This window comes from Buceros rhinoceros, unplaced genomic scaffold, assembly GCF_000710305.1.
Source record: "Buceros rhinoceros silvestris isolate BGI_N320 unplaced genomic scaffold, ASM71030v1 scaffold5610, whole genome shotgun sequence".
NCBI classification, from domain to species: Eukaryota; Metazoa; Chordata; class Aves; order Bucerotiformes; family Bucerotidae; genus Buceros; species Buceros rhinoceros.
In genome coordinates, this window is record NW_010391240.1 from 86684 (window position 1) to 107181 (window position 20498).

At 44.2% G+C, this 20498-nt stretch overlaps 1 protein-coding gene across 1 annotated transcript in view; it reads right to left on the reverse strand.

Annotated features, from left to right (window-relative positions):
* The window catches only part of LOC104497517, a 46490-nt gene extending 26976 nt beyond the window's left edge, over nt 1-19514 (reverse strand). The window contains exons 1-12 of the mRNA XM_010140784.1: nt 19402-19514; nt 16463-16516; nt 15875-15928; nt 12736-12789; nt 11105-11158; nt 10109-10213; nt 9546-9590; nt 7357-7434; nt 3931-3971; nt 2969-3083; nt 1555-1597; nt 26-186 (exon numbers count right to left, since the gene is read on the reverse strand). Of these exons, the coding sequence (XP_010139086.1) occupies nt 26-186; nt 1555-1597; nt 2969-3083; nt 3931-3971; nt 7357-7434; nt 9546-9590; nt 10109-10213; nt 11105-11158; nt 12736-12789; nt 15875-15928; nt 16463-16516; nt 19402-19514 (917 nt within the window). The remainder of the gene's footprint in view (nt 1-25; nt 187-1554; nt 1598-2968; nt 3084-3930; nt 3972-7356; nt 7435-9545; nt 9591-10108; nt 10214-11104; nt 11159-12735; nt 12790-15874; nt 15929-16462; nt 16517-19401) is intronic.
* Between the last annotated feature and the right edge of the window lie 984 nt (nt 19515-20498).

A 20498-nucleotide genomic window follows, 5' to 3' on the forward strand; every position in this document is an offset into this window, starting at 1 on the left:
CCGCTCCTAAACCACACTAAGCTACCGTGCAACCTTGTTAAATTCATTTGAATCGCACGAAGGCTGAAGTTGCTTTAGCTTGTCTTCTGTGGCAATCTGACCACTGACATGATCAACCACGTCAGTGTCCTCTGTGTCCATGTCTGTATCTTTGGGATTCGTGCACGGCTTCGTTCTTGGTTGAATCTGCACACGGGAAAGCAGCAGCCACGTGCCTCCACTCCGGGTCCTCGGCGCTAGAGGCCAGGCAGGAGGGACCTGATCTGGAGCAGCTGGAAGAGCTGCACATACCATCGCTTAACATACAGAAATAGTTCTTGTACCTCTCAGCATATGAGATTGGCCAATTTCTCAGAAAGAAGGTACTTGAGGCTATGCATTTTTAATACTTGATACAAGAGTACTGCCAGCTTTACATGTGATTGGGATTACTTTTTTCCAAAAGCAAGTAATATTTGGAGTGATTGAGGGCATGAAAGTAGGTACAATATGTAGTTAGTCTTGTTGTGGATGAAAGACCACAAAAAAGCCTAGAGAAAGCACTTTTTAAGCATTAAGAACTGGAGCTTTAGTTAATTAGGGGCAAAAAGCAGATTTAAAGACAAGAAAATAATGTATATGGGTCAAGACAATATGCCCCAGAAGAAGAGAATCTGTAGGGATTTATGGACATAGAGAACTCTAGAGCACAAATAAACACCAAGCCTTTTGCTGAGAGAAGCAGGACAAAGTTCAGCCAGCATGACTGTGCTGTAAACCTAGACAAGGGGTTTCAAGACCCAAATTTTACTAATACAAGACACTGTCCTCAGAACTCTTGATATCTGACTGAGTTGCCAACAGTTGTTTTCAAAAGTGACCTTGGGCAGTGCTACCGCCAAAAAAAAATATGGTACATAAATACACTTTTGAGGCACTAGAAGAAGCTAGAAAGTATTAATGTAAAAAAACCCAGTCTGTTCATCCTTGGGAGATAATTCTCGCCTATTGCAAATGCTACTGCAAAAGAAGTATTGACTCTTCCGCCTCCCGAAATACAACTATAAATCTGATTTGCAGTATCAAGGAATACAACAACATATAGCAGGCACTTGCAAGAGCATCTAACAAGTCTGCGACTGGAGAAAGTAATGCAGAGAGTAACCTAATGTATGTAAATGTGATTTCAGAGAATTATCCAGTCTCAGAAAAAAACATGGAATACATTTGCACAGGCGACAGCAAAAACCAAGACATTGAGGCAAGTCATTTAGGCTATTGCCACTGAATGGCTCGGGAGTTGCATGGCAAATTCAGATTAGCAATTCAAACCAGAGCTTTCTTAATTGATGACATACTGTTTAAACACAACAGAATACAAAAATGGGGATGCTTCAAAGAATACAGGCATACTACACGGATATACAAGAGTGCAAAAGCAGAACAAAAAAAATCCTTTGTACTAGTCATAAATGGGAGTGGAGATTGAGAAACTGCAAATGCAGGATGTCGTCAAAAAGGTGTCCTTGATGTTACACCACGAAATGTTGGGATGTGCCCTGTGGTTACATTTACCTGAAACGCAGAATTGCTTAACAGGTGATCAACCAGAGAGCCCCTAAAAGACCTAAAGAGTGCAATTAGAACAGTTAGCGTAACAGAGGATGTGTTTTATAAGTACCATAAGGAATGCTTCTGTTTGGAATTTTCTCCGGGAAAAAGGAAAGATGTAAAGACTGTACCAGAGCCTCTTCAGGAGCTGACCAGTCACACTGATCTGAGTAGAGCCAGAAAGAGACTCAGAAAAGCTGGCCCTGGCACTCTCCTCACATGATACAGTTGTAATAAACTATTGTATCTCCTGTTTAAAACCTTTCGATTGAAAATCTCAAACATCTGAGACAAGGCAAGGAGATCTAGGGGCAGTCAGCAGGACACGATCCATCCTGAATCTGTGGCAGCTCTGTGTCACAGCGTGGTGGAGGCAAAGGACCATTTCTACCATCATGGGCTGTGAGAGAATACCCTGGCCATGATCATTTCCCTTGTGATAAAATAGGTGGGAAGAAAAGTTGACCTTCTCCAAACACTTCTGGAGGAAGGAGATCCATCCCATAGGGAGGTACTGCCTTTAGGCCAGCTGGTGTACGTCAATAAAGCCACATTAGGGTTGAAAATCACTTGCCATGGACTTTGTGAAAAGTGGTATCCATTACAGATGCGACAGCATCGTAAAGCATTGCAGAGAAGGAGAGTTACAGAATGCCACTGCCCCCTTCCCACAGTGTTCCCTCAGCAGGCACTAATCCAAAGATCAAGCCTTTCAAAATCTTCAGAGCCTCCTTGCTGGTTTTCCTCCAGGACTCATTTCCACATCACAGAGCTGGGTGACCAGCAGAGAAAAATTCCCTATTCCTCTTTCTGATTAAACACTGCAACAAAGCCAGGCCGCGAGATGGGTCAGGTTTCCAACCGGGAGGCTGCCACCTTTCTCTCTATTGCTCAGCTGCACGACTCACCCACCAAGATGGCAGGAATGAGGACAACACACCAAGAGGTTAAAGTGTCACCTCTCATGCACAGCAGCAGCAGCAGCAAAATGAACTCACAAATTGCTTTTTAACAGCTGTAGCCCTGTTTTCAAAGAAATATTACAGGTTACTTATTTCAGCATCTTCTAAGAAGTCCCTAAACAGCTTAATAATTATCCTTTCCGGGAAGGGATTGTTCCCCAGTGTACGCTGCTAAGCCCCTTCTCTGGAGTCATTTCAAGATGGTTCGGTGGTAAAGTCCACTGCTTTCCTAGAGACAATCCTCCTTAGCCCATTTCCCCCCCGATATCCTAACCTGTGAGAACTCCACTTCTGTGAGTCGTCTCCCTTGGATCATTCCAGTAACACTTAATGACCATGGTTAAGTATAAGCACAATTTTTAGGGGAATTAGATTCGAGCAAATTTCTTGAGCAGTTATAATTCTATTTCACTTACATCCTGGCCAGGAGGCCCCTGTGGTCCAGGGATACCAGGTACACCCCGGGGACCCTGGTAGAGAGAGAGCAGCCAAACTCAGTAACGTGAACAGTACTTCCGAGGTGCTTCTTAGCTGAAAAGAATAAATCCTCAACACAGGATATCAGGAAAATATTAACCAGCAGTTAAACAGCTATGAGAGAGTTTAAGGGAAAAAAAAATGTGGATCTCATGTTGCACTGTCACAGTATCAGTCTTTTCTGTGCCTCAAGGGACTTCACGTGCATCACTGAAGTGTCACATAACTTGATTGGAAAGTTCATAATGACTCCTCTTTATAGGAGGCAAGTTTATGAACAGGGAGAAAATGTGGCTGAATACAGGACTGTACAGGAGAAAAGAAGGTCCAGCTCCTCTGTGCCAAGCTAATACACTGGCTAGGACTAGCTGTGGTGCTAGAAATTGATGCCGGTGTATACTGAGACCATGGTACAGACACGATTGTTTCAACCGATGGATTGTATCCTTGTAAGACTGCATGTTGGGGATCAAAGTATGCTTGGTGATTACAGAAATGCAGGGTTTTCTGTAAGATTTAAGTACAAAAAATGCTTAGAAATGGTTTAAAAATTTTAAACCTTGGCTAAAAGGCATAGCAGGATTACATGCCTTGAAATACTTCTTTTGCACGAAATGTTAAGCTCGTGAGTCATTCTTTCTTTTGTGGGACTATTAACAGGTAAGGAAGAGTTCTTACCAAGCCAAGAGTCTCCATCAACTCTTTTTCACAACTCAGTATAGCAGACAAGTAGCTGGTAATGCACAAGAGAAGTCCCTCGTGGAAGGCCAGCCACCTTGTGACCCTGCCATCCCTGGGCGAAAGTTAATTAAACCTGCCATCATGAAACCACTGGTAGAAACAGAACTAATGTGGTTGTCCCCTTCCCATATCAAATCTGGGTGTAGTTAGAAAGACATACTGTACCAATGACCCTTTGTCTCCTGGGGGTCCCACAGGGCCCTGCAAACGGAAAAGACACAGCAATCAAAACACTTAAATTTAACATCCCCCTTGGCTGACAAGGGTAGGTCCTGAAGCACCAAGATAAAAAAAAACAATTGGAGAAAAATGGGTGAGGAAAAGGAGTAAGTCTGACAGGCTGTTCACACATGTTTTTGGAGAGAGCAATACTCACAGCAGGATGTTTAAGGGAAGGATCAAAGGCAGAGTAAGGAAGAAATCGAGGTGGATCATGATAGAAAAAGTGAGAGAAAAAAAAAAGAGAGAGAGAAAAAGGGACCAGAAGGGTCAACTGTTTGCTAACATGTTGCTTGTCTGACTGAGCCCTGCACTTCATCACCAGAGCCATAGAATCACAGAATATCTAAAGCTGGAAGGGATCCATAAGGACCATTGAGTTCAACTCACTGCTCCTTGCACGACTGCATAAGAGCAGAGTGTCCAGATGCACCTGGAACTCTGACAGCCTTGGGGCCATGACCTCTTCCCCATGCAGTCTTTTTCAGCGAACAACCACCCTCTCTTAGTGAAGAGCCTTTTTCCTAACGTCCAATATGAACTTCCCCTGATAAAGCTTAATTCCATTTCTTTGTGTCCTGTCGCTGGTCACCAGAGAGAGGAGATCAGCACCTCCCCCTGTGCTGCACCCCTTGAGGAGGTTGTAGACTGTGATGAGGTCACCACTCAGCCTTCTCTTCTCCAAGCTGAGCAAACCAAGTGACCTCAGCCGCTCCTCATACATCTTGCCCTCGAGACCTTTCACCACCTTGGTGACCCTCCTCTGGACACGCTCAGATACTTTGATGTCCTTCTTGTATTGATGCACCCAGAGCAGTACTTGAGCTGGATCACATCAGTGGCATGTAGAGTGGGACAACCACCTCCCTGGAGCGGCTAGTGATGCTGGGCTTGATGCACCCCAGGACTCGGTCGGCCCATTTGGCTGCCAGGGCACGCTGTTGATTCATATTCAACTTGCCATCAACCCAAACCTCCAGAGCTCTTTCCATTTTGTACCTGTAACCAGGGTTACCTCATCCCAGGTGGAGAATCCAGCACTCGCTCTTGTTAAATTTCACACAGTTGGTGATTGCCCAGCTCTCTAGTCTGTCCACATCTCTCTGTAAGGCCTCTCTACTCACAAGGGAGTCCGCAGCTCCTCCTAGTTTAGTATCAACCACAAACTTACTTAATATACATTTGATTCCAGCATCCAGCTCATTTATAAAAACACTGAAGAGCACTGGCCCTAAAATTGAGTCCTGGGGAACCCCTCTGGTGACTGGCTGCCAGTTTAATGTAATCTCATTTACTACGTTCTCATTAAATCCTGTCTGTAACGCTCTTCAGCGTGAGCGTCCTCATGAATCTGAGCTTGTGTCATTGAATCTTAGTGAGTTTCAAGCCAGATGAGCTGGTCGGTAAGAGAGGTTTGGGTGCTGGCAACTGGGTTGAACACACTCTGCTCATACTCAGTCTATGGCTCAGTGTTATGTAAATAGAAACTCAATACTTTACCAGACAACATAAAAAAATCCTCGTCCTTCTATGCAGGGAGCAAAGCCTGGGAGAGGTCAAGGGCAGAGGAGGAAACAGGGTGAGGACTCCGATTAAAAACGGTTGCTGGCTCTCAGCTCTGAAGTTGAAAGTGTTATAAACACAGTTTTGTTACAGCCCTAGAAAGGGATTAGTCTGGTGTGTAATATGCACTGAAGCAGCTCCACTGACTTTATTCCGTTTTTTCCTGTGGGGCTCAGTCTTTGTGAAAGCCTAATGGATTCAAGGTTCTACAGTATTTTTCAAATTCCAGAGTCTTTGCACTAGAGCTGAGGTTGTGATGAACCTACAGTGGAGGAAACCATCATAATACTTGTTATAAAAAAGTATTCACTGAAGCAGATTAAATAAATAAAAACTGAATCAATTGTGAGTAGTGTGGTATGCAGGAGGCTACTCATCCTGACAGTGGTCAAACAATGATGACACAGAAACAAGCAGCTTTCTAGGGTGAAAGAAGTGATGTCTACATTTGGAGTCAAGTGCTTTGTTATTTGTATTCATGGATATGCAAATGCTGAAGCCTCAGTGAAGATTAACTTTGTCACCTGGTGCACATCAGGATGCAGAAGTGGACTCATCTACCCCTGTACTGAATCTAAAAACCAATAATTAAAAACTAGCCGCAGCCTAGTGACTTTCAAAGAAGCCAGATACTAATTTGCTAATTTTATTTTAATATTAATGACTGAACATTAAGAAATGCAAGAACCTCACTGTTCCTTAGATAAATATAGTGAACACCACCCAGCAAATCTTTGGTCATCAGTAACCATGTGAGAACCAGGAAGGGCATGACTCAGTCACGGTGTGAAACATGACTGACCCGCTCTGCTTTGCCTTAGATGATAGTACTGAGCGTGGTGAAAGCAAATATCACGTGGCGATACCCCTCAGAGAGCTAGATTGGTCAACCTGAATGACACAGCAATATGACTTATCATTTCAAGGCAATTCCCTGTACTTACTGGGAAACTTACATTTAGATAACCAAAGCATGAGAACATTGGCTGTGATTGGTCCAGGAGCCTGGCATGTACAAGGGGTTGCAAAAGAATGCAAGATCTCAGAGTTTCTCTAGCTGTTACAGCTAGGAATAGAGTTGGCTTCCTCCTAAACCTATTTTACTCACAAATTCAGTGCCTGTCTGGAGGACTCTGAGCAGGGCTACAGTCAGAAGACTCCCAAATCCTCACCTCCTCAAGAAGGGTTGGATGCGACAAGTACTGGGATGATCAAACCTCATCAACACGAAAATCCAAACTTTCCAGAGCAGACTCCCAGATACACCTCGTGGCCTACTGATAAGCGGGAGATGAGGGCAAAGCTGGATGAGGTCCAGTTAACTATTTGTGGCAAATTACGGGGACACTGGCTCTCTTGGAACGCATCGATTTAAGCGATCTGAGTTTGTATTTCCCTATCAGCGCTGACTACGTCACTGATGCGGGCAGGTGTATCTCACTCATCCCTTCGAATAGGGTGACAGCAAGGTTACATCTACCCAGCAGAGCAGAGCTGCTGGCTCAGCACAGATCTCGGCTCACAACCACAGCCAACGTGTCCGGATGATGCATGAAACTCAGGAGCAATCCTAGAGCACTTTTCTACCTTTCAGCTAAAACCGAATGCATCCAGAGCCCTCACAACAGATGTGCAGACACTCGAGCTACAAGCGGCAGCCTCTGCACTAGTCTGTGGTTTGCACCTGCAGGGGGCGAAATGTCCCACAGGCTCTTGGCACAACTGAGCACAAGCAACACGTTCCCCCGATGGTGATGGGTAAGTTTTCACGGTGTTACAGGTTGCAGCAGGACCTGCTACTTACAGGGGGTCCAGACAGCCCAATTCCCGGCACGCCTCTGTCTCCTGGCTGTCCAGGGAGGCCAGGAGCTCCCCTCTCACCCTGAAACAAAGGAAGAAGTTAAAGGCTCTGTGCGCTGAGGAGAAAATACCATCAGGTTTTACAACAGAACGTAACACTGATACATCCTAAGCTGATCCTGCCCACAGAGGAACAGGCATCTCAGAGCATCACAGTGGCATCACAGGGATGTGGCCCGTTACTGTCACATCATGCCAAGAAAACTTCCCCCTTCCTTCACACAAGCCCCCGCCCACCTCTGCGAGCGCTCACAGGATGTCAGCGCACCACATCCCATAGCTGAGTGGGAACGCAGCTTCTACAAGTGTTCCCAGTTTAGTGCACAGCATCCCATTTCCAGCACTTGCAGTTGCCTGCAGGGTTCTAGGCGCCCTCCTTGGCTTGGGGAAACACTAAGCACGGTAACGCGCTTTTCTTTGTGTTTCTGTGGTAGATGGCTAACTGCAAACACTGCCAAAAACAGATCATTCATCCAAAAAAGACAGAATTAGGGTTTGTTTAGTTACATCTTAACATACTCCTTTCCTTCTTCAGCATAGGCCTAGACCCTGAAATGTCTGAATAATTTTTTGTAAAATAATTCAACAGCTTTACCACTCTCACTAGAGTTCTAAACAACAAAAGGAGAGAGCTCTCTTCCAGAGAACAGGGTGTGCAGTAGTAAACCCTGCAGAGCACAGACAGCTACTTGGTGCTGCTTAATGGGCGTCGCAGACAGAGGGTTGACAAAGACTTCAGCTGCAATAGTTAAATTTAACGTGTTTTCTCTTGTTATAGGACGAAATCAAATAAGATTTTTATGGATTGTATTGCAGTTGTGAGATTCTGTCTCATGTTGGTAAGTAGACTTCTAACTATGAATCTCACAGTGTTATTTAATATTACGCTATTTCCAGCTATATAAAAGCATGACAGAAAAATTGCTACTCGTGGATTCTGCCCACCCAATATTCAATCTGCAGTATCTCCTAACTTCTTTCTTTCTTTCTTCTTAAATTAATTATATATTACAAAGAAATATTACTGCAAGGACAGTGATAGAAAATATATCCTGATTAGCTCAAACACTCCAGCAGATCCCTTATCTGTTATTTTATTCAAGAACATAATTTCAATACAAGAAGTCAATAGTATTTTCCCACGCACGACTAGGATTCTTACCATTTTGTGTGGATATTGAATAGAATATTTCATGGGATTTCTTTTAGTGTTTTTTTCTGACTTTTATATTGATTGTGTCTACTATTGTGCGCGTGTCCTGAACTGTCAAAGATATACACAACAGATGACAGTGTGTTCATATATAACGCAGCAAAATGAAAAGGAAACATTTGAGAGCAGTTGAGTTATTTCAAAAACATGGGACCTAGACAGATCTAGTCTCATACTGCTATATTCCTCCTTATATAATTTTCAGAATCTGTTTCAAAATCCTATTCTCCTTCCAATCCAGATCAGGACACCATTTTCTCAAAGAGAAGCATTTCTGACATGTCCAATTGCAGGTTCAAGCGCAATCCAGATGCTTCCAGCAGCAAAGGTTTTTTGGCTGTTTTATTCCTTTCTCTATTTGCTGTGTACTTATGAGTGAATAAACATTACTTTGAGCTGCAGAAATTAGCATCAACTAGCTAGTCTTTGCCTTAACTACAACACAGGATGGCAAACCAGGATTATCAGGTGCCATTGGAAAATAATTCACATCCTCCTTCAAGAGGGTGAAGGAAACGAGTGCTCTGGTGAAGTGCTCTTTGAGGGGCTGACAGGTGGGGTGGTCTCAGGAGCAGATCATCCTTTAGCTCTGTTATGTCTCTCTAGCTGTGTGGATTAAAGGTCCCCCGTTACAGTTTCCCTGAAAACATCTGCATTTAGCCCTTATGTTGTATTCACATAATGCTGGAAGAAATTTTAAGTGTGGGAAGCGAACCCAGCTAATTTGTATCCTAATATTTACATCTATAGACATACTGGAATAACACAGACAGGAACCTCCTAAAAGGCTAGAAGTGCATTTTTGAGTGACAGCTTCACAAACTCTACTTCCCAGTGAAAAACAGACCGTGTTTTCACCATAACGTTTTCTCCACTCTCAGTGATAGAGCGAAGCAGCCCACGACAAAGTCCGTGCTCACCTTCTGGCCAAAGGGTCCTGGCAAGCCTGGTGGGCCTCTTTGCCCCTGCAGGGACAGAGCAAAGACCAGAAAACAGTCACCATACAGCCCAACAGGAACCTGGACTTTGAGGCAGTCAAGGCAGCAAGCATCCCATCCCCATGACCACCCTCCTTGCTTCACGCCATCTTTATGTTGTCCTGATAACACACAAGCAAATCAAACAACCTGCTAATGTGGCTAGAATTAAATGCTTTTAGGGAACTTCCATCAAGGTATTAATTTTTGTACTGGTCATAATGACAACGGTGACTCCTTGTCACATATCCAATGGCCACCGTAGCACGCCAAAGGGGGTTTGATGCTCAGAAATGCAGCTTCAGTTGTCTCTGCCTTTTTGGATGCCGCACTGTGGTCTGCAGCACCTTGCACAGCCAGGCCTTTCGTGTCTTCAGGTAGACAACAGCCTGTGAACGATCACTGGTGACAACGCAGCCTAACTACCGCAAGTGCACCCTCCTGCGCAAGACATGCTGATCTGTCTCACGTTGAAGTACTCAACTGCAAAGCTCACCAGTACCCACCTGTTCTCCATCTTTACCCTTACCAGGCAAACCTGGCTCTCCACCAGGTCCTGGTGGCCCAGGGGGCCCAGGTGAACCCACTTTTCCTTCTTTCCCAGGATCACCCTGTGGAAGACAATCCATCAAAACTCTTAGTAGTGTACTAAAGACCAGTCCTGTCTCAGTTGGGACTGATACACATTTTTTCTAGCCTCTTCATCTGAATTCCTCTTGGTATCATCGGAAACCTCTTTTACAGGGAGATTTTTTCTTCGGTAATCTCAGGGCATTTGCAAAACAGCTTCATGAGAGAGCCCTTGGTCCACACATGACCGTGAGGTAGATCTCAGTAATCTGGAATATGACGTGACTGAATGGGCTGGGATTCACCCCCTTTTAAACCCCATATATATGCGTATCTGAGGCCATGTTTCCGATTAATCATTTGTACTCAGCAAACAAAGATCAGGACTCCATCATGCTGGGCACTGGGCAACGTATGAGCAAACCACAAACCCGTGACGTCGGAAAGCTCGCTGCCTAGCTGTGACAGGGGACATTACAGTTAGGCAAGGCAGGCAAAAGGTGAGCGAGGATGCTCTGGAAAGCCGAACCAACAATGCTCCTGTTACAACAGCTTATCAGGAAAGCAGAAATCTCAACTTCCTAACACGAAATCCAGTTTTTCACCCAGCTTTGGATTTACGGTGATGAAATTCATTCACCCAATCCATGCTCTTGTCAGGCGATGAGGACAGCAGAAGAGCATCATTCTAAAACGTGTAGCAGTGACTTCACTGGAACCACTTGTATCTCAAAGGTTTTATTAGGTTAATTACAGGTGAAAACCTTACAGCATGAGTAACGGAGGAGGTCAGACAAGACAGTCTAACGAGCCTATGTGTCTTAACCACCCACAGACCTATGAATGAATTTTCCAGTTCAGACTGCTTCTGTCCCAGGATACTTAAAATGCCCAAGAGGAAAATAAAGGGATCCATGAAAGAACAAGCTCACCTTTTCCCCCTTTTCTCCCTCCTTTCCTGGTAGTCCAGGGTGTCCAGGCACACCCTGGAGAGAAAAGAAAATTCAAGCTTAAAACTTTCTTTCTAGGCAGTATTTCATCCTAAAGCAAATGGATAGATCTGTGGGTTCGGTACAATCTATCTCAAGGATTTCTACCTGGTTTACACTTCCCGGTACAGACAACCCGCAACGCGGAGAACACGGCAGAAGAGCTGTGTACCAAGTGCTTACAGGAGCTTTTTTTTTCAATATAAGAAAGAGATGAAGAGTGTAAGCAGAAACTGAGCTAATCCCACATTTGTGCATTCTCCTTCTACCCATAACTATTTTTTCTCATTCTGTGAAATCCTCAGCAGTTCCTAATCCATTACCAACAACCCCCCAATCATCATCTCTGTATCAGAGAAACCAGAAGTCTCACAATACTAATTTTTTATGGCTACTGCTTTCCAAAGCTGTACACTGGAAAACATAGCTGTGTTCATTTTACCCTCTATACCAGTTTTCAATCGTTTTCACGTCTTGGCAGATCTCAAAGGATTCCTCATCAAAATATAGATGATTTAGAGCTCCAAATCAAACACTTGGAGTTCCTAACTCACCAAACCACATTATGGAGTGGTGCTCCATTTTAAGGTGTGAAATGATGTCTTGGCACCAGTAAGACTGGACTGACCTCCTCACATGATGTATGCAATAGTTATTTTCCTTTCTGCTCCAGTAAAAATTATTTCTGACCACATTAGGTTTCACAGGTAATATATTGGCATTACTGGCAAAGAAGTTTGCTTAAAAGAATGTGAAATTAGAAAATGTCTTAATTTTAGATACCATCTTTTGGTTTGAACTTAAATCACTCCATTAATGAATTAAATCCAATGAATCTGAGCAATTAGTAGAAAGGCAATTTAAAATTTCCCGGACTGCCCAGGTAATGAACTCTGCCTCAAAGAGCCCTCTGTGCTAAACCATTGTACGCGAACACATGAAAACACGGGGTCTAACTGCTGTCTTTCGTCTGCTCCGACGTAAACTCAGAGAAACCCCAGGCACTGGAAAGAACTCCGCACTGGTGGAGCAGGGAGTTGAGTTAGTCCAAAGATTTTTTTGCAAACATGAAATGCGCTGTCATGCACGACTTAATAATGTTGATGAACATCTACCGAGGTAAGGAGGGCACAGGATTGATTTCAAGGTGCTGACTGTAGGATCAAATACTTACACGCTTCCATAATAAAAATGGGTGTTTCCCAAGTCATTTTTGTATCAAGAAGTTATGTTTCCAAAGGAGAGGACAAATGAAAGTGAGGCAAAGAAACAAAACCTGAGAGACAATAAACACTGGCATTTTTCTCTTAAAGAGCTGGCATCAAAAATTGCTTTTGACAATTTGTTAAGGAATGAAACATCTCCATGCCTCCCTCTTGCTACCAATGAATATGGGAATGTTTCGTGGATACACCATTCCCAGGTGCCTCCAGATCTTTCAATTCAGCCGTGAGAAAAGCATAATGAAACACAACCTTTTGAACCTGATAATAAACCCTGTGGAAGGGAAAACTAAACCTCTTAAATGAAATCAGGGCACAGTCGGGAAAACAAGTACACTGGTGCATACGTACCACATTTCCTGGCAAGCCTCTCGGACCTGGGGGCCCTGCTGGTCCAGTCGCACCCTGTTTGCAGAAAATGAAGTGTATGTGCATATGCATTTCACAGCTTGCAAAACCATAGGAACAAGATGTTCCAAGTGAGATTGGAATTCACGTCAGACAAGATGTTGTACAAGCACAAAGCAAGAAAAAAAAGAAAAAAGAAAAGCATTTTTGTGAAACTTTTTAAAATAGGTGAAAACTCTCTTTGGGAGCTTAAAATTATCTTCCATCAAAATAAATCCTAAATCTAGCTGAGATACAGGAAGGAAAGTCTGGGCCTGAAACATCAAAACAACAGAGGAAAGTGTGTTGATATATTAGTAAAATAAAAATCTAGGTCAACAAAACCTGCTTTGTTGACAGTTCTATCTTTCTCTGCTCTGGAGAACAAACTCAGTTACATTAAATAGATTAACAGCACAAACCATTCAGAGCGTTGTAGTTCTGAATTTCAAGTCTTTTCTGTCTGCAGAAGAAAGATTTTTAGGGAGGGAAAGCCCATGTGTGTTTCAAAAAATGCATGGGACGTGAGATGACATGTATTTGGGGATTTATGTCCCCAGAGAGACATGTGCTTGGAGTTACCAGGCTATCTTCAGACACCTTGCTCTGAACTTGGCCGTATCAGGTTGAGGTTTCTATGATTTTAGATTGGTACCTCTGTAGCTGCTTATCCCCCTGAACTGGCCTGGGGTCATCTGTCACTACAGCTTTGGAAGGAAAAGGATTTCTGTTAGCATACCTAACTCATTTAGGACTAAAACAGACAGACTATCTAAAACACTTCCATCAGGAGACTGAAATAATCTGTCTGACTTGGAGTAAAGAGAAACTCCATCTACTGGAAGGGCTGGGCAGCAATATCTTGCAGAAGGACAATGCAAACAGTTGGGAGATGATGAGAATCTGTTCTTCACATGACAATCAACACAGCTCTTGACAAAATTATTGTCTAGCTGTTGCCTTTGGCTCACTGAAAGAGAATTAAATGTTTCCTCATTTCTGTGTTATTTACAGTCACTGGGCTACGAGCCAATCGAAACACTCGAAGCAGTGGCTGTCTCATAAAGGATGGCAAAGAAAAAGTGTCTGCCTATACCTGCATATCCCTATCATCAACATCCCCCAAGACACCAGGATATACAAAGAAAAAAAACCAATGCATAGGTTTAGTGGAAGGGGGACATATTTTGCCTTTTTTTTTTCCCCTCCTAAAAAGACTAAGGAGTCTTTCAACCAAGAGTGAAAGAGAGCTGGGGACAGGCAGTTCAGAATTGCGGGTGAAAGCATTGCTGGACACCACAGCTAAGCACAAGTCCATGGAAAACATGAACAAAAAAGTGGAAGAAGAAATTTCAGTGCTCTGGGATGCTTAATCTGGATTTCCCATTTCCTCCTTCTCCCAGACACAAATATCCTCTCTCAGTCGTTATTTCAGACAGTTCTTCAGCTGTTCCTTCTCTGCTTGCAAAGTAAGTACGTGGCCTTTTATTCAGCTGCAAAGGGCTTATGCGCCCTCACAATAATAAAACGGGATTTGAATCCTTCGCTGTTCCTAACACCCCGTCAGACCACAGCAGCACTCCCTACCACACATGCCTCAAAAAGTGGTATGTGATGATTCCTCTGGTGATGAGCCTGCACATGTGATGTGATGAGAACACAGAATTGACCAGGAAGCCTAAACCCAACTGTGATCAAAACCTAATTCAGGCTGCTGACGAGGAGTGAGCTCCCTGCTCCAGCCGGCTGCCTGGGCTTGGCTGATAGCGCAGTGCAGGAACGAGCTCAGCCGGCACCTCGCCCAGAAAAGAGGGAATTTTGTTAGTGAGGGAGAGACTTGGCCAGCAAAAGGTGCGCAGTTTAGAGCTGGGCTGACTGGGGCGTTGCTCTGTGTGGTGCAGCTGGCCCTGTTTGCCCGCAGGCAGCGACTCTACCAGCTGCAACTTAGGATGTGCCCTGTGCACAAGCAGCCTGGCACTGCGAATCTGCCAGGCATTGACTTTGGTGTCCCTTCAGGTGTGTTACTGCCAGGGAAAAAGTGCTGTGAGGGAAGCAGCTACTCACAGTCTCTCCAGGGGCTCCGGCTTCTCCTTGGGCTCCCTTCTGCCCCTTTATACCCTGTGAGGAAAGAAGGGAGATACTGGCTGATTGAGATGGGACTGCCTGCCAGACAAAAAGACTTCCAGATGACTGAACATGCACTAGGCGATGGGTTTTGTTAATCAATTCACAGAGGAGTTTAACGGCTGAGGAAAAGGCTCCCAGTTCTTTGTGCAGTGAGAAAATGAAATATAAAAATAAACCCCTGAGACAGAAGAAGAATTACTAATGACTGATCGGCTCAGAGACTGTTTCTCAGCACAGGATGCTGAAACTTGCAGGCATTCATCTGGGTGAAACTCCTTCCTACCCTCAGGCCTACCAGCTACTTCATTTCCAGCTCAGCTGCGATAGTCTCCCTGCATCGAGGAAGTTTTGCCTGCAGTTCTCAAATGCAAACAACAGCCGTTTAGAAACGGTCAACACGGACCACAGTCCAGAGGGTTTGTCCCAGTCCAGTGTGCCATATAGCCTTTTCTTAAGGATTGTGGCAGGACAGAATCTACTCACTGAACAGTCCCCCATTTACCAGTTAGTTAAACTGCGTGGTATTACCGGGTTTGGTTTTTTCCATAATGCTAAAACAGCTGTTAAGCTGTTGGTGCCCAAGTAATAGCTGACACGCGGCAGTGATGATGGCAGAGCGAACGCCCTCCCGTGGTGACATGAAAACATACCTCAGTGATGACTGGAAATCATATATCATATGCATGAGCCAAGAAAATTTGAGAATTGTGACTATAAAGCCTTCCCACGTGAGCCACAGAGCATTCAAGGTCAAATGGGCTGGGGGTGAATCGGAGTGCTCTGCAATGGTTTGGCTACATCCTGCAGGAACTTCTCTGTGAGAAGACCCTCTGCCAAAGTCCCAGAACTTACAGCATGAGGAAGGAGAAATGGGCTGTTGGTGTGTAGGGGAAGAATTATTTACAGCAATATAGACCGTGAAGGCTCATGACGTCTTTGGTCACGTCAGATTTTCTTCAAGGCTCAGCCCTCTTACCTGTACTCCTGTAGGTCCTGGGACACCCTGTTTACCTGGGACCCCAGGTAATCCCTGCAAAATCAGAGGAAGAGGTGAAGGAGCTGAAGAAAACTGTTCCTTTCTTTTCCTGAGCAGGAGGAGATGTTTATCCTTCCTCCCACTGAGAGAAGAAAGAGTGGTTTTTACAGAGGCTCTGACTGCCAGGACTCTGTCTCTCCTGGGGGCTCCATCCAGAACAAGAGCAGTCCGGAAGGTAAATGGAATGGACACATGCACAATTTAGCTGGGCCTTTATTAAGGACTTTAAAAGTCCTTAATAAACTCTGTGCAACCTGTCAGCCAAGCTCTGTCTGGCAAATCCCACAGTCCTCTTTTCAGCTACCAAGGCCCAGAGCTATAAATGAGGTGCTTAAATTCATGTAGTCATGTAGCTTCCCCTACAGTCAATACAAAGCCAAGCACCACCATGGCCATTCCTCACGAGAGAAGCATCCCAACTACGGAAGAAGCTTTGTACCACCCTCTCTCTCCAAAACAGGCAGCTCTCTCATGTCCTCTCCTTGCTAAAGTGCAAAACCAACCGAAGAAACACTTGGCTGTGCTTACAGGTTCTCCGCTCGTTCCTTGATCTCCTTTCTCCCCTTTTGGTCCAGGTTCACCCTGATGTAAAACATAAGACAAAGACATAAGTGAAAGCTCCATGGCTGGAAGTCACACTAGTCCTGTTTGATAAGAGGGCTCTCTCAATCAGTTGTCCATTTCTGACATACAGTAGCTTCTTCAAAGGTCTTTGAGGTCAATGAATTAAAATTGGTATCACACACTAAGACTTGGAGATCTTTGTCTAGACTTTTTGAGCAGTTATGACAGTAACTCCAAAAACGTCTGATTTGAAGGGAGAACAGTTTTCCCTCATTGAGAACAGTAGTTAAGAATTTACCATTCCAAAATTAAATCAATTCAGCTCCATGTGCTATAAGGCCAGATGAAGGACCAACAGCAAAAGCACCAGCACCACTGTAGGACCTAATGTCATCCTGCAGCTGGGGAGATTATCCCACGTGCAGATATCTCCCTATTCGACCTACAAGAGAAAGGCGTTCAGGGTGTCATCTTGAGCACATCCAGGGACATGCACTACACAGCTTTTCCTGATCTCGTGATCTGTTAACATCTCCACACATTCATGCTCCTTCTGCTCCCTGCTGCAATGTCAGGATATCATTTCACGGACCACTGACAAATAGGATCGATTGATACCTGTTCTTCCTCCCTACAGTAAATTGAAGATGGTTTCAGACGGAAGTTCATCAGCTTTGTTCTGAGCTCTAGAACAATAATCAGTAAATCCACATTTCTGCTTTTTGTAACTTGAAAAGGAACAGCCCAGAGTTATGGAACTAGCTGCAGTAAACCAGGCACTATGTTTGTGTATTTATATGAGCACACGTATTCAGGCAAAAGCAATCATTACTTATTCATTATTTATCATACAAAGTGTTCCAATTATTCAATCAAGGAAGAGTAAGAACATCAGTGATTTAAGCTACACGCACACGCAAGGAATAGTGATCAGCCAAGCCGCAGAGCCCGAGACAAATCAGCTTGAATTTTATTCACATCAGCTCTTTGCCAATCATTTGTGCAACACCTGGGAATTCAAAGTCCATTTGCAAATGATTCTCTAACAGACAAAATAAATGTAACTGCATAAATATTACTTACGTCTGTATTTATTATGCATTATGAATAAATATTATCATCTGTAACAAATAATAGGAGGAATTTCACTCTACAAGTAGCATCCCGGTAAATCAACTTTTAACCAGGCAGTCCCTGATGCCATCTAGTGGCCTGAAACATAATGGAACCACCTAAAGTAGTTCGAGCAAAGGGTTCCGTGCAGCAAACATACAGGGTTGTGCCTGGAAATTTTTGTGTAATGACATTCCAAGCTTTGAAACCTTTTGAGAGAGCAGAGCAACAAAGCGCAGACGAACAGCAATAGACTTGTAGGCAGGGATGGTCTTACTGAGTGGGGATAAGGGCAAGTATTACCAGGGAAAACCAGACTGCAAGAGGAAGTAGCTCAACAGGAAAAGGGAGGAAGTTTTTTTTAATATTCTCCTTTCTCCCACTTTTCCCTTGATACTTGCATCGTAATGAAGAATCAGTAAAATTCCAGCCTTGTGTCCTTGCACAGCCATAAACATAGGTAGCGGCAGCATTTCTTAGCCCAATCTGTCAGAAAATCTGCCTGTGACTCCTTCCAAATTTGCCGAACCCACCACGATCGGCCGAGACTGTTACCAGTGTCTGACAGTGCTGCATATTGTGAAAACCTCTGGCCTGGCAGAGGGGCTTAATCCACTGTCACTCACTCCTTTCCTACAGCTCAGTGAACAGAAATGACATGGTGACAACTAACAGCTGCCACCAAGCTGGGCCAGAGCAGTGCCTACAGCTTCCTAGACCTGCTCTCAACAGTGTCCTCCCGTAGTCTCAATTATCGTGTTTGTTAGTCATTTCTGTGCCAGTTAAAGGAGAGCAAATGAGGTGGGGGCTCAGCTGTGCCCAGCTGCAGTGGGAGAGAGAGGGCAAAATGAGGAGCCATCTCCTGGTTTACTGCTTTTGCCTCTTTCCAGCCATCACACCTGACCACCGCTGTGGTTCTCACACATCCCACCACTAAGAAATACAGAATGATTTTAACTGACTAGCCTAAAGAAACAGGAACAAGTTCCCTGCACCCCATGGAAGAAAACGACGCCGACCCCACCCCAGCACTGTTCTGCTGCACCAGCAGGTTGCTGTGGGGCTCACAGCACAGGCTGCACCCAAAACACCCATCGGAGCCACGGTGGCAGGTAAATAGGGGCTCAGTCTCACTTGGTCAGAGATTTTCTATTCCTGAGCATTAGTAAGGTGTGCTTTTAAATTAAAATGATCTTAACTATTAATAAGCAAATAGAGAAACGGTGCTGCTGCCTTCTATCCAGGCTGTGTTTCCAGTTTCTGCCTGTGTAAGACGCTCCCTGTTCTATGCATCACATACTCAACGTAAAGCAATGGCAAGTATTGTGTTTTGGAGGGTGTATGACGGCTTTCAGCACCGTGCTGCTCCTGCAGCCTCTCTAACACAGCACAGGACATTCTCCCAAGGCTTATCAGTACCTGCTGACACCTTAATTTGTAAAGATGCAAATCAAAGGCAACTCTCCTTAGTTCCCCTTCTCCTCCCAGAGCTTCAGTGCTGTATCCAGACCTGTGGTCTGTGCTACTGTGCTGCGGTGTCATCATAACATCCATTGCGCACCTGGAGAAATCTCAGAGACCTGCTGACACTCTTCAAACCTTTTATTCTTTACTGTGTTGCAGCTCATTTACAAGAGTAATGCACTCTAAGCAAGAGAGAACTCTTTCTGTGATTGTAGACCACATAAGATCTCATCAACCCTGCGTATTTCCTTAGTGTATCTATCAGCAAACTACAAGTCAAGGGGAAAAGTGAACCGAAGAAATATTGCCTCTATTTCCAGCACTACCTCACATTCCAATTTCCTTCCTCGGCCTCTGAAGAACCTGCCACATGCACTTTCTTTTCTAAAGGCCCTCTTACAACCTGCCTCTGCCGTTTATACACGACGTAAAGCCTCATGGTCCTTAACAAGCTTATTCACATACCAATGGTTGATCCTATGTAATGCCAGGTATTTCCCACTGTGCTGCAAATGAGAAATAATTCTAAACGTCATTTAACATCAGCATACAGCTGAGTCCCGGCCACAGTTGCCTTGGATGCCACTGTCACCAGGACAGCCGTGGACTTCTTATCATGGCTGGTTACAGTGGTGGAGTCGCCCAGAACCAGACTCGAGCTGAGTTCTTTACTGCAAGCATTTAAATAACACATGCAGAACACTAAGGTGCTGTGTGTCTATCAGATACAAGAGGCAAGCAGCCAGAGGCCGTGTTTCTTAGAGCTGTTACTTACAGGAATCCTAGGGTGAGGGGTGAAGAAGGCTGTCTGGAAGAGAAATCAGAGTGTTGAAAGAAGAATTGCCTTTTTTCTCTGAAATGCAGTAACTTATGCATTGTTGTCATTACTGAGTACACATTCCATGCATCCATCAGCAGGTTTATAAATGAGCAACTCATTGTAACATCTGGCTGTTTGGAAAAAAGCCCACACATGTCAGACATTTCCCAGAGTATTTGAAATACGAGCGTAAACTCAAAAACATCCCGTATGGCCCACCGCTACGAAAACACATACAATCTTTACACAATCTTTAACCTGGTTGGCAAGTTTACTACTAGCAATCTCCAGCTCCCTTTTCCATTCGGTGTTACTGAATTTCCTAACTCCATGGCTGAGCTTGGTGTGTTCTCCCTCCGCTTCGTGCCATGTACAAGACATAATACATCTCAACGTGGTTGTCTTAGGGATTCACAGTCATCCCGAAAGACTAGCCACCAAAAAAAAAAAAAAAAAAAAAAAAAAAAAAAAAAAAAAAAAAAAAAAAAAAGATTAAGTTTTGCAGAGAAAGGCAGTATCTTTTATCAAAACTGATAAAATAAATTAGGAAGAAAAATTTAGTCCTTGATGAAATGAGGATATGTTGAAATCATCACCTAATTT